The 15,259-nt window shown below is 36.8% G+C and overlaps 1 protein-coding gene across 1 annotated transcript; it reads right to left on the bottom strand.

Annotated features, from left to right (window-relative positions):
* Window positions 1–380: 380 nt before the first annotated feature.
* On the bottom strand, window positions 381–14,672 carry tmem9b (TMEM9 domain family, member B). Its single transcript, XM_063012592.1, has 5 exons — window positions 14,479–14,672; window positions 6,749–6,840; window positions 6,547–6,655; window positions 5,418–5,552; window positions 381–1,742 (listed from the first exon to the last, which is right to left on the bottom strand). Exons 1-5 carry the CDS (start codon window positions 14,566–14,568, stop codon window positions 1,587–1,589), a joined length of 582 nt encoding a protein of 193 aa, XP_062868662.1. The 5' UTR covers window positions 14,569–14,672; the 3' UTR covers window positions 381–1,586.
* Between the last annotated feature and the right edge of the window lie 587 nt (window positions 14,673–15,259).

Raw genomic sequence — 15,259 nt, 5'->3', positions numbered from 1 at the left:
CTTTTCACCACACTTTCTTTCTTCTTCTTGAACTTCTATGTCTAGTCTATCTTTACACAGCGACCTTGAGCTTGATGAAAGGCACTATTTAAGTTGAACTTATTATTAAAAAAACCTCGCGAGCCGTTTCAAAAATGGTAACAGGCTGTAAATGGCCCATGGACAGTAGTTTGGACATCCCTGTGATAAAAGAATGTCTAATCATTAGAAACAGCTTTACTTATTTATTTACCTTTAAAAACTGTGTTATCCTCATGGGAACTGTTGGATTGTTGAATCATTCAGAGCAAGACAAAAAAAAAACAGCCTAAATGCGGTGCCAAATTGCCAGGCACAAATACTAATAACAAATTATTGAATGAATTAGGACCAAGAAAAGAGATTTTTACAGAACTGTATTAAATATTAGAAAGGATCACAGATACAACACATAGCTTTTTATAATGATTATCCCATTCATCAATAATCTCCCAAACACTTAATTATTTAAAACTAAACAGCACATTACAATGATCTGCTTACAGTGTTAATGCATTAGCAATACTGTCCTTAACGATCAAACACAGTATACTGGAGCTAGTGAAATTGTAAAAAAAAAAAAAAAAAAAAAAGAAAATCATAGTAAGAATATTATACATTAACAGAAACTAGCACGAAACCAAAAATTCACAATTTAGCAGTAAAACCTAATGATCATTTACGCATGTATAAATGTATTTAAGAAACTTTTAAATAAAATTTTTATTGATATGATTATAAAAGACAAGAACAAAGGTTTATGTGGAAGTCTACAATACACCTGATCATACTATGAGATGTGCACGAGATGTTCACACTAGTGGAATAAAGTGCTAGTGTGTGTACACTGAAACCATAACAACCACGCTAAGGAGTGCAATGGATCTGATTTAATAAGTTCTGGATCTGGATACAGATCAAATTATTAGCAATAATATTGTGCAATAGTCATTTGTTAAAATGTACCTTATGTATGAAAAGGAGAAACCATCCAAAAATTCAAAGATTACTTAAACCTTTATATCAGGGGGGTTTTATGCAGGCACAGAAATGTTTGGCCTTGACATCGAATATCTTTTGGCCATTTGCTAGAGGGCTACATGCAAGATATGGTGAAAAACACCACCATCATTGCCTTCTGGGTTTTTGACCATGAAAACTGTTTGTATGAATGTTAAAGTAAACACAAAAATTGGCACTTACACATCCATTATGTAAAATGTGACTGAAATGCACTGAGTAATGTTTGTTAATATAGGAGTGAATAATACCATGCCCTTTACTTTTAAAGAAAAAACAAAATTACATTCAAATATTCAAAATGTGTAGAGCCATAAACCAAATATCAACATCATGCCAAATATCAACAGAATATTTAGTACAACAGACTAGTGTTTCACCCACCGTAAATCATTACAAATCCTACATACGCCGACAGACACAAGAATGTATGTTTTAAAGATGGGTACTGCACAAGGCCAGAATAAAGTCGAGAACTGGACACTGTAGACAAGATGAAGCTATTAACAACAGTGCTCATTCAACAAAGTCCATTAAGGGAGGTGTATTTAACTGAGCACCACATGCCGATCAAACACGGATTTGCGCTGCTCCTGGACCTGCCTTCTCCAGCGCTGCTGGGCGTGCTCCACTTTGTTCAGCATATTGGAACGAGAGTGTGTGCGAGACAGCACATCATGGGCATTGGCAAATGGCTGCTGGTCCTATCAATTCAAAGAAAAAAACTGATTTGTTTTCATCTGTTAAACAACATCAAAATTAAGTTCCGTTTTTACCAGAGAAATATATATTACATAAAATAATTACATTTAAAACTGAAGAAAAAAAACAATGCAGAGTGTAATGGAATGCTATTTCTTAAAGGGGGCATAAAACACCCAATGTTCATTTTGTAACAAAAATGATAAAAGTTAAATAAAAGATTTGTGTTTTGTACTATTCTTTTACTCTGGATTATTCATGGTGATATATTTTGTTACGTAAGAACAAAAAAATATACACAGTGGCTACTTTTATTTTTATCTGTTCAGGTTAACTGCATACAAAAGGTTTATATACTGTATACTCCACATAGTTCTCATGTACAAAATGCTCTCTACAAACTATTGCATCATGCCAAGTACAAAAAGCTGACTGCCGCTTAAGTATAAACGTCTGCAATCATCATTTTAGAAGTATGAAAGTCAGCAATCATTCCATTATTTCAGTTTATTAGCTTGTTAACAGCCAAGTCTCACAGGGCCAGACTCGTCTCTTGCAAGATATTCTGGAAATTCTATAAAACACTTTGACTTAAAGGTAGGTAAAAACAAAAACTCTGGCAGACACCAAGATGGTTTAAAATTTATAAGCCAAATATACCTCATGAAGGCAAAACTTAACATTTTTAACTGGTAGTTACTACTAAAAAAATCAGCTTGTCATTCTGAGTGGAAGGACGTAGCTAATGTAAGACAAGATTCACCCATGAAGCAACCAGTCTGGTCACAAAACCAGTTAAACTGCATAAACAAATAAATCAGATCACACCCAACTTACAAACAATACCAAAGAACATATTAGACCATTAAAACCAATACCATTTTAAAATGTAGAAGGTTGACACTATTTTGTGGTTAATGTCTTTATAGCTAAACTTGTAATCATATAAAACAGACAATAATCCAACTGTGATCACAACTGAACAATACTATAAACATTATTTAAATGTTGGTATCTATAGAAGCAAAGTAAATTCATTATTGCCAAATGTTAATACCATCAACACCCCGAACTACACACTATTTATTATTTATCATTTGCACCTGAATTTTACGTATATTTATGTATAGTTATTTAGCACTGTCCTTATATAGTTATAGTTACAGTTGTATACTTATTATTTACACACCTTTTATTATTATTACTGTTATTATAATACATACCTAACTAATCCCATCTTTATATATATGCTTATTATTATATTGCTATTATGTATATATTACTATGTACATAGATATAATTCCATATATGTACAGTGGGGCCAAAAAGTATTTAGTCAGCCACTGATTGTGCAGGTTCTCCTACTTAGAAAGATGAGAGAGGTCTGTAATTTTCATCATAGCTACACTTCAACTATGAGAGACAAAATGAGAAAAAAAATCCAGGAAATCACATTGTAGGATTTTTAAAGAATTTATTTGTAAATTATGGTGGAAAATAAGTATTTGGTCAATAACAAAAGTTCAACTCAATACTTTGTAACATAACCTTTGTTGGCAATGACAGAGGTCAAACGTTTCCTGTAAGTCTTCACCAGGTTTGCACACACTGTAGCTGGTATTTTGGCCCATTCCTCCATGCAGATCTCCTCTAGAGCAGTGATGTTTTGGGGCTGTCGCTGGGCAACACGGACTTTCAACTCCCTCCACAAATTTTCTATGGGGTTGAGGTCTGGAGACTGGCTAGGCCACTCCAGGAACTTGAAATGCTTTTTACGGAGCCACTCCTTCGTTGCCCGAGCGGTGTGTTTGGGATCATTGTCATGCTGGAAGACCCAGCCACGTTCCATCTTCAATGCTCTCACTGATGGAAGGAGGTTTTGGCTTAAAATCTCACGATACATGGCCCCATTCATTCTTCCCTTAACACGGATCAGTCGTCCTGTCCCCTTTGCAGAAAAACAGCCCCAAAGCATAATGTTTCCACCACCATGCTTCACAGTAGGTATGGTGTTCTTGGGATGCAACTCAGCATTTTTCTTCCTCCAAACACGACGAGTTGAGTTTTTACCAAAAAGTTCCATTTTGGTTTCATCTGAGCACATGATATTCTCCCAATCCTCTTCTGGATCATCCATATGCTCTCTGGCAAACTTCGGACGGGCCTGGACATGTACTGGCTTAAGCAGGGGGACACGCCTGGCACTGCAGGATTTGAGTCCCTCTCGGCGTAGTGTGTTACTGATGGTAGCCTTTGTTACTTTGGCCCCAGCTCTCTGCAGGTCATTCATCAGGTCCCTCCGTGTAGTTCTGGGATTTTTGCTCACTGTTCTCATGATCATTTTGACCCCACGGGATGAGATCTTGCGTGGGGCCCCAGATCGAGGGAGATTATCAATGGTCTTGTATGTCTTCCATTTTCTTACAATTGCTCCCACAGTTGATTTATTCACACCAACCTGCTTGCCTATTGTAGATTCACTCTTCCCAGCCTGGTGCAGGTCTACAATTTTCTTCCTGGTGTCCTTCGACAGCTCTTTGGTCTTGGCCATGGTTGAGTTTGGAGTCTGATTGTTTGAGGCTGTGGACAGGTGTCTTTTATACAGATAACAAGGTCAAACAGGTGCCATTAATACAGGTAACGAGTAGAGGACAGAAGAGCTTCTTAAAGAAGAAGTTACAGGTCTGTGAGAGCCAGAAATCTTGCTTGTTTGTGGGTGACCAAATAGTTATTTTCCACCATAATTTACAAATAAATTCTTTAAAAATCCTACAATGTGATTTCCTGGATTTTTTTTTCTCATTTTGTCTCTCATAGTTGAAGTGTACCTATGATGAAAATTACAGATCTCTCTCATCTTTCTAAGTAGGAGAACCTGCACAATCAGTGGCTGACTAAATACTTTTTGGCCCCACTGTAAAAAGCTATAGTTATAATTCTATATTAATATTAATCATAGATATATGATTGCTGATATTCTCTGGGTTTTTTTTTTTGCACAATGCTACCATTTGCACTTCTGGTAGATGCTAACTGCATTTCGTTGCCTTGTACCTGTACTGAGCAATGACAATTAAGTTGAATCTATCTATCTATAAGTTGGGTTTTTTAATTAGTTAAGAGCAGTGTGTATAAATCCAGGTATTTTGCTAAAATAATTTTAAATGAATTTTAAATGAATTACTTTTAAGTTTTCATATAAGGAAAAAGTCTAGCTGCCCTCCACACGCATTAAAGTGTCAGGAGTACACGACTGAAAAACCAGAGAAAATGCTGGGAAAGGCTGCACCACATTCTGATGTGTCCACTTTTCAAATGCAATAAAAGTACATTTGCACATGAATAGTATAGTTATCAGAGTGCAAGACTAAAGTAAGATTGTGTGTGTCAATATTTTTAGTGTAACAGCAAAAGAAATTTGTGTGTAAGCAGAAGTAATCCTACCCACAGATTAAACTGTGCTTAATTTCAGCATTAAAAATACCATGGATCAATTACTGATAGTAAAGAGACAGTAAAGCCATAGCAATAAATGCCATTAAGAAACGCATTTCGTCTAATGTGAGATTTTTGAAAATCTGAGCATTTTTTGCGATTTTTATTGTTTGCTACAAAAGAGAATATGTTTAGTTTGAGCAGTAGTCATTAAAAGAAGTGTACAGCTCACTGATACATACCCCAACTTCATCATCACTCTGGATGAGCTGTGAGTGGCCGAAAAGTCGTCTTTTTAGAATAGGCTCGAGCAGAGTCAGGTAAACCATGTAGAGCAGAAGCAGACCCAGAACTGACAGGTAAATTATAATCGTCCTCTTTAAAAAAAAAATAAAAAAATTAGGTATTGAAAGAAAAATTCTTATGACAAATGTTTACTACATTGACTTTCCAATAGTAGGTAAGTTAGTTCCTTTGTTTTGTAGTTTTCCCTTTTAGTTATGCTGTAATAATTAGAGGTGGCTGAGTCTTATGCTATACATTTGACTTCTTATTATTGTTAATTTAGTTTATATGATATTTTAACTTTATCTTTTGGTTTGACGTGAACCTTTCCACTCAGCTGAGGCTAAAGCCTGCACGCTTTAGGCTACCATAACAACAGTGCTGTTCCAACTGGACTGCTAGATGTAATGGGAACTTAGTTACTGCACTCACAATGTCCAGAAACTCATCATTAGATTTGATTCTACAACAGACTGAACTGAATGACAAACTGTATTTACTTTTGTTGTTTTTTATTTTTCATTAACATAGTACTTGATTTTATTTTTATTTATTTTTAGTACCTTATCATTTAATTCAACTTTAATTTATCCAAATATTCCCTGGATTTCCCAAGCAGGATAAGTCCCTGTTGAGTCTTAGTCTCTCTCAAGGTTTCTTCCTTAATATTTGCAGAGGGTTTTTATCTGCAAAGTTGCTAAGAGACAGTGTCCACTGTTAAAAGCTCTATACAAATATATTTGATTTAACCCGACATTCTATTCCAAAACCATGAGTATAAATATGCTATATCACTCAAAACTGCATTTGTAAGGTCAGACTCTGGTGTTGGACAAGAAAGCTGGCTTACATTCAACATTCCAATTTATCCCCAATGTGCTCAATAGGGTTAAGGTCAGGGCATTAAACAGACCACTGGGATTTCTTCACATCAAACCATGTTATTCAAATAATGCTAGAAAACTGGTACATTACATTTTTACAACAGAGATAGAGCCATTTAATTTAATTTATTTTATACATCTAATAGTATATACAAAATAAACACAAAATTAACACTATATAGTGGTACACATTCACACTAACCTTGATGGTTTTGGAACTTCTCTCCTCATATTTACATTCACAGCGTAAACAGTAGGCTTCCACATCTTTTCCTTCGACTGGCATCGGTTCCACAACATGAAGGCAGTTGCTATGTGTACAAATGCAGTGAGCAATGTTAATAAATTCTATCAATAATTAATATGTAACAGGTATTGGATTTAGAATATTATTAATAGATTACCAATCCTTTAGGGAAACATTTTGATTGTAGATCTGACCTTCAACCTCTTTGTAAGGTGGGCAAATACATTTACATCGGATGTCCTCTGAATTCTGTAAAACAGAAAATACATTACTCAAATCTCTCTGTTTGACAAAAGGTTTGCTTGTTTTTTTAAATTTGTATATAACCACCTTTTCATACTATGAATAGTAGTTTTGCGTAATTGCATAATTCCCTGTTTGTTTTTAGCTTAATTTCACACTGAATGCACTTTTATAAATGGTTCAAAGTAAAACACATCATGCTTTGTTGGTGCAGTAAGTGCTGCAAAAAGCAAGCCATAGCAAAGCTTAAAAGACTTATAGCTTTGTTGTTTACTGCTTACAAAATCACAAAGCACATTTCTTGTCCAAACTTCACAAACTGCTGCCTGTCCACATCATTAATCACAATGATTTTTTTCTGGATGACTTTAATTTATGATGATTTATGTTCCAGTTATTTCCAAAGCTGTTTAGCTGTCCTTTAAACAATGCTTTTTTCATGTCTTTATAGACCTTGCTCTGTACCCAGGGGCACAGTCATACTGAAGAAGTAATGGATCTTCCCTAAACTGTTGCTGCAAAGTTTAAAGCATAAACTTTCTTTATATAATTGATTTACAACACCTAGTTAGTAATTGTTATGGCTAAAACACATGGATGGATGAAAGGATGGATGGATGTATGGATAAATTGATGGATATGTAGGTCATGACACAGTCAGGTTAATATCTTTAGAAGAGCTACACAGCTGAATTTTTGTTTACTCAGCTATTAGTGTAGATAAGTTGATTTTTTAGATTTTTTACCGGATGGTATCTAAGTTGCCCTGCTGATTCCCAAAAAAGGTGTAAAATATCTTTGGGAAATGTATTACTGGGTGATGTCTGAAGGTGATGTGGTTACAAACTAGAATGGCCTTTTTGATATAAGGGTTTTATGAGCTGTTGAATTATGGTATTTTTATGATAAAATAACTGCTAGAAAGGCATTTATAAATCACAACCATATCTAAACAGTCTATGATAGTTAGGTAATAATTCTACAGAGACTTCCACACTGGATAAACAGGCATAAATCTTTTGTGGATTAGACAAGAACAGGTTGAGGCACACATAAAAGAATTTAAGCTGGAAGGCAGAAATGAAGCAGCAAGAAGATGCCGGAAACAAGAGATTCTCATGCATTTATACCTACTGAACCAGGCAGGCTCTTATAAGGGACTTATAAATATTGAGGAAACAAGATGTATCTGATTTTGACACTCTTTCAGGTTGAGAAACTGAATTTTTATTATATCAGACAGGGTAATATATAGCTGCTATGTATGAATAAGGCTTTGTTGGTGTTATAACCCAAGGACCCGATGATTGTGAAGATGTACAATGGAAATTTATAAAGCACAGCATGCATTGATAGGGGTGTATGTTGTCATGGACAAGACTTGATGATGTGTGCTTGGTGTCATTTCAGCACATCCTGTGTCATGTTCCTGCTCCTCAAGCCTCTGGAGGTGGAGCAAGATAATATCTACTGAACAAGGACACTTTAATTACGTTGTAGCCAAGTTCAACACACATGCTGCTACACATATTTGACCAGGTGACTGAATTCTTTAATCCAATGTGAAAGTCTTTGTAGGATTATTAACTAACATAAGACAGGTTAAACCTATAATGACGTAACAGATTTCAGAGTAAATGACGGGTGCCTGTGATATATAGATGCCCTTCTAGCATTTATTTTTCTCATAAAAAAAATTGCATAATTCAACACCTTATAAAACACTTAAATTAAAAAAGCCATTCCAATTTTTGACCAGATCACCTGCAGACATTTTACACAAATGTAAAAAATTCGAAAAATATTTATACCTTTTTTGGGAATCAGCATGACAACTTGGGTACCGGCCGGTTTAAAAAGCAACTTCTAAATCAACACTGTGTCTGTGTCTAAACTTTACAAGTGTTGAAGGTGACATTTCTTCCTGGACATCCCCCTACCTATGCTATTCAACCTGGTACAAACTGCAGACTTATTGTATGCAACTAGAGCATACCAACAAAATGCATTTTTGCACTTAGGATCAGATTACATACAAATTAAATATACAGACTTATCTACTTAGAGCTAAACACAGAAATATATTTCAGAGATCTAAAGCTGACAATACTGTGAATAGTGAATTTTTGCAAAGTCGCATTTTGGGGTAGGGTCACACCAATTCATGGACAAAATCCAAACTATATTGCAAATCTGTAAACTAGTATCAGATTTCAAAAATATCCTGGATTTTGTCATGAACTGGTCCTCTCTACACATGGACAAAATTTCAAGAGATTCTGAGATGGTCAGGTTGGGACATTTCTATATATTATATTCAATCAGCCATAATATTAAATACACCCTAATAATACCTACTCTGTAGTGGTCCTGTGGGGGTCCTGACCATTAAAGAACAGCATGAAAGAGGGCTAACAAAGAATGCAGAGAAATAGGTGGACTACAGTCAGTAATTGTAGAACTACAAAGTGCTTCTATATGGTAAGTGGAGCTGATAAAAGGGACAGTGAGTGTAGAAACAAGGAGGTGGTTTTAATGTTATGGCTGATCGGTGTATATATATATATATAATTCATGATTAGAGCTGGAATGACTCAGATAGGTACACAAACAGACAGATATTAAAATATATCGTAAAAAATGTAGAAAAGTTTAGACAAGCTATGCTTTTGGCAGATACCGCAACTGGCTGACACTCCTGTTAACACTCAGGAGTCTTTTTATTCTTATTTTTTTAGAAAATGCTTTACTCTCTTTCGCAGAATGCCTCTGGGTCTGAGATATACATGGACCAGCTCACATGCACAGCATGTTTAAAAACCTACCAATTTATTTTCAAATCTGTTTCAGAAGAATAAAAGGCTTCAGTTAGTTTGTTGTGGGTCATGGGGTAGTTCCTTGAACTGTTGTAAAAGCCAGCCTATTTACAGCCTAAGCGTCACATTTGCATTCAAAATATGTTAATATTTAGTAAAATACGTACTTCCACATACTCGTGCAATGTTATCTGTGACACTGTCTGCCACACAACCCCAAAACCTACTAGCTCCACTCCCATGCTTAAGTTTCCATGCAGATGTTTGTGTTTATTAGGATTTTAACGTCATGTTTTACACTTTGGTTACATTCATGACAGGAACGGTAGTTACTCATTACACAAGATTCATCAGTTCACAAGGTTATATCGAACACAGTCATGGACAATTTGGTATCTTCAATTCACGTCTTTGGACTGTGGGAGGAAACCGGAGCACCCGGAGTAAACCCACGCAGACACGGGCAGAACATGCAAACTCCACACAGAAAGGACCCGGACCGCCCCACCTGGGGATCGAACCCAGGACCTTCTTGCTGTGAGGCGACAGTGCTACCCACTTTGCCAACGTGCCGCCAGATGTTTGTGTACACAAACTATCCTACACAAATGATGCACATTGCTTCTGTGTCAGCTAGACCTTTTTGGAGGTTCTTTACTCTCACACTGGGGTTTTGCTTTTTTCACATATGATTTCAGGAGTAAGCAAGTTCATTATCCTCTGAAATTGTCATTAGCTGAAGATTCCTAATGACAGTTTTAACTGTCTAATAAAGTCAATGAAGGCATAAAGTAGTAGTAATGAAGTAGTAAAAAGGTACATGCCAAAACTGCCATGCGTTTTAAATTATTAAAATAGTAAAGTAACTGCACTAACAGTAAATAAATTTACTTTTTAATAAAATATTTGCTGCAGGTGTTTCAATTATAAATTCACAAAAATATAAAATTTTTCCATATGTGATCAAACCTTTGCATATAACTGTAAAAGCAATGAATTGTATTCCCACCTGCAAAGCTGAAGAAGTTCTATCACAAAATAATAAAGGGAAAAAAACTTTTGCATTTACAACAATTGGTGTCCTTTATGCCCAAACAATATCCTCATTTCCAGCCTGTAGGTGAAATGGATACACTAACTGACCCTAAGCGTAAATGGACAAGTGAGTAATGCTGTGCTATGCATCCAGGATGTAATCTTTTACAGGAACCACTGCTAAGCTGACCACAATAAAGTGCTTGCCTAAGAAGAGAAGAGCTAGCATTAAGAGCTAATTTGAGACTGTCATGACTATCATGAGATCAGAGTTTATAACACGACACATTGCTGAACCATGTCAAGGAATAGTGTTTGAAAAAATCCCAAATATTAACAGTTTGGAGCCACAAAAGGGTAAAGTTCTGATCACAACCTAATGCTATCTCTTAGCTTTTTAAGAGAGTTGACAGGGAAAGTTTAGAGGTTAATTTAACAGTCTAGTATGATTTCTGGCTTCAATGCTACAAGAATAGTCATTGAGAAAAACATTATAGTGGGTAATAACAATTAATTAATTAACTGGTAATCAGAGGAGTCTTTATTTATTTAATGTCATTTGAATACATTTACAGTCTGCGGTTGATTTGAAGTGGTATAAAATGACTTAGCCTCACCCATCCTCAGTCTGCAGTTCTATCCTGAACAGAAAAACGTAATGCATTTATATAATTTAAGAATGATGTGTAATTTAAAACTGGACGTGTGGAGGAATTTGCAAACCAGTCTGCCTTCAATACAATAGTCATATGAAAATAATCATGTAATTAATTCCTTATTTCCATAAGTCTGTCTTTCTTCATTTTTGTTAATTAATACATTTTAATCCTATTTATACTGCAAACATGTGGTGCTGTCTGTAATGAAGAGAAATTACTGCTGTAACTACATGCACTACTACATATATATATAATGAAGTAATGAATTATATATAAATAGTATAATGAATTCATATAAATTCATATAAATGAAGTACAGTTTCCGGTACACTGTGTTGCTAATGTAAGTCTTTAACAGTCTGTAAAATTAAACTAAAAACTGAACACCTCAATCTACTGGCTGTATTTTACACGCTGCTAGCTTACATTATCTGTATATTACTGTATATTGCCATCAGTATGTTACCATATATAGTGTACCTCTGCTTACATGTACATACATAGGTCACTGAATACTGTACATACATACAGTACATACATACGTGCATGCATGCACACGTCCATACATTTTCTCTATATTGCCTGTATATAGTCTTATAGTTTGTATATTTTTGTGTTTAATGTTCTTGTGCACTGTCTGCAACTTGTACATTGCTTGTATACTGGATTTATACTAGAGAGATACCATCTGCCAGAACAAAATTCCTTGTGTGTATCCACATACTGTACTTGGCCAATAAATCTGATTCTAATTCTGATTCTGATTACTATGATGTTTATACCTACGAAATCCTAATAATTTAAATTAATCTCCTGGGCCACCCAAGGAGGAGTCTGGTTACTCTTAAGGTTTCTTGTAGGAAAGTTTTTACTTTTTACTGTCACCCTTGGCTTGCTCAAAAGGGGTTTTTGACCTGTTGGTCCTGGATTCTAAAAAGTTGCTTTGAGACAATGCCTATTGTAAAAAGCACTATACAAATACATTTTACTTGACTTTAAACATTGACTGGTCAAAGGTATGTGGCCACCTGACCTGAGCTGAGCTTAGCTTCTTGGACATCCTGTTCTACAACCATGGGCATTAATATGAAATTGCCCTCACTCCCATTTGTCCAATCTTCCCTGAGGGCTTTCCAACTGGAGAGTGTTTTGTGGAGATTTGTGCCCAGTCAGTCTAAAGAACATTTGTAGGGTCTAGCATTACTGTTAGACGAGAAGGCCCATCTCATTATCAGTGTTTATCCCAAAGGTGTTCAGTAGACCAGTGGTGTTCCTCCACACCAAAAAAAGAGGAACTAAGTCTTGAATCTCGAAGCCATGCTAAAACAGGAACGAGCTTCTCCCAGACTGTTGCCTCTAAGCATTTATTTATTAGAATTTTAATGTCATGTTTTACACACTTTTGGTTACATTTATGACAGAACAGGTGGTTACTCCTTACACAAGATTCATCAGTTCACAAGTTTAACGTCAATGGACAATTCATGGACAATTTTGTCTCACCAATTCACCTCACTTGCATGTCTTTGTACTGTGGGAGGAAACCGGAGCTCCCGGAGGAAACCCACGCAGACACGGGGAGAACATGCAAACTCCACACAGAAGGGACCTGGCCCGCTCCAACTGGGAATCGAACTCAGGAACTTTTTGCTGTGAGGAGACAGTGCTACCCACTGAGCCACAGTGCCGCCCTTAATTCTAAGCATATAGTACATTGGATAGAATAGAGTTTATACACGCCTGAACTGAATCATAAGGCAGGTAGTCCACATACTTTTGGCCATTTAATGTATGTACGTCTGTGCAACCTGAGCCAATTTTGCTTGCTTGGTAGCTGTTGCACCTATATATATGTGTGTGTGTGTGTGTGTGTGTGTGTGTGTGTGTGTGTGTGTGTGTGTGTGTGTGTGTGTGTGTGTGTGTGTGTGTGTGTGTCCTCATCCAACTGGTCCTGAGTCACTGCACCGATACACAACTAACACACACCCATACATTACTAACACACAAAGATACACCACTAACACACACAGACACTGTAATAACACACGCCGACACACCACTAACACACACTAACACAATAAAGACTCAGGAACAGGAGAAATCTGCAAACCCAATTAGAATAAACCAAATTACACAAAAACTCCGAACTAAATATCTGAATTATTGGGAAACTAAAACTAAATCTCAAAGTAAAATGCAGTGTTATTTGGCCCTAAACAGACACTACAGTACAGCAGATTATCTGAGCACAGTATCCGACCCTAAATTAAGAAACACCCTGACGAGGTACAGACTGAGCGCACACGACCTGGCCGTGGAGACGGGGCGACACGCCCGGTCCTGGCTGCCCCGGGAGGAGAGGTTGTGTCAGCACTGCACTCTCAGTACAGTAGAGACGGAGCTGCACTTCCTCACCCGGTGTACCAAGTACCACCACATCCGCTCCCAATTCTTCCCTAAATTTAATAACGTCATCCCCAACTTTACCTCCCTCCCAGACCCCAACAAACTGCCCCACCTACTGGGGGAGCACAGAGAGAGCTGCACACTAGCAGCACTCTATACACACACCTGTCACCAGGTGAGGGACAGTGGGTGACCATGTCTCATATACACACACACACACACACACACACACACACAGATCGTTTTTACTACCTCATTAATGTAAATATTATAATTTTGATTGTTCTTATCTTGCACTGTTTTTATTAATATTTTATTCTATTTTATAATATTTTTGCACATGTGACTGTTTTGTATATTTTTGTTCTTTCTTATTTTTATTTTTTATATTTCCCTGTAACTTGCTTTGGCAATACGAATGTCCTTATTTGTCATGCCAATAAAGCTTCTTTTGAGTTGAATTGAGTTGAGTGAGTGTGTGTGTGTATCAATGTATGTGTGTTAATCGTGGATAATAAACATACGAGTATGCTCGTGCTAACTGAACTGTGCTAGCCAGAGAACGAACGCTAGCATGTTTATGTACAAAACTAGGTTAGTAAACCAGTTACAGCACAGTTACATATACATACATTCATATTAAAAGCATTTAACACTATTAAGTGGTGGTTAAGTTTTAATAAATACAACTTCATATTGTATTAGATAATAAAAGCATGCCCATTTACCTTAGCTTCTGTAGCCTGTGCTAAAAACGTCAAAACAAAGTAAAGCAGCATTACTGAACTGACTGCGGTTCTTCCGCTGCACGGAGACATGTTTTACATTTACAGTGGCACTGTGCTGTTTAATATAGAAACAACTGTTTCAAACCAGTTCATGTGATACAAACACAGAAACAAACAGAACAGCCTGAAGCACCGAGCCTTCAATCAGCTGACCTGCATCAAACACACACACACACTTCCCCCGGAAACAACACAACAGCCACCGAGGTTCCGTACAGCACTACGTCCAGATACCAGACGTATCTTACACGCTAAAGCATATATACACCGATGAGGCATAACATTATGACCACCTCCTTGTTTCTACACTCACTGTCCATTTTATCAGCTACACTTACCATATAAAAGCACTTTGTAGTTCCACAATTACTGTCTGTAGTCCATCTGTTCCTCTACATACTTTTTTAGCCCCCTTTCATGCTGTTCTTCAATGGTCAGGACCCCCACAGGACCACCACAGAGCAGGAATTATTTGGGTGGTGGATCACTCTCAGCACTGCACTGACACTGACATGGTGCTGGAGTTTTTCAAACACCTCACAGTCACTGCTGGACTGAGAATAGTCCACCAAGCCAAAATATCCAGCCAACAGCGCCCCGTGGGCAGCATCCTGTGACCACTGATGAAGGTCTAGAAGATGACCAATTCAAACAGCAGCAATAGATGAGCGATCGTCTCTGACTTTACATCTACAAGGTGGACCAACTGGGTAGTAGTGTC

The sequence above is a fragment of the Trichomycterus rosablanca genome, chromosome 17 (assembly GCF_030014385.1).
Source record: "Trichomycterus rosablanca isolate fTriRos1 chromosome 17, fTriRos1.hap1, whole genome shotgun sequence".
Classification (NCBI taxonomy): domain Eukaryota; kingdom Metazoa; phylum Chordata; class Actinopteri; order Siluriformes; family Trichomycteridae; genus Trichomycterus; species Trichomycterus rosablanca.
This window is presented reverse-complemented; position numbering and strand designations above follow the sequence as displayed.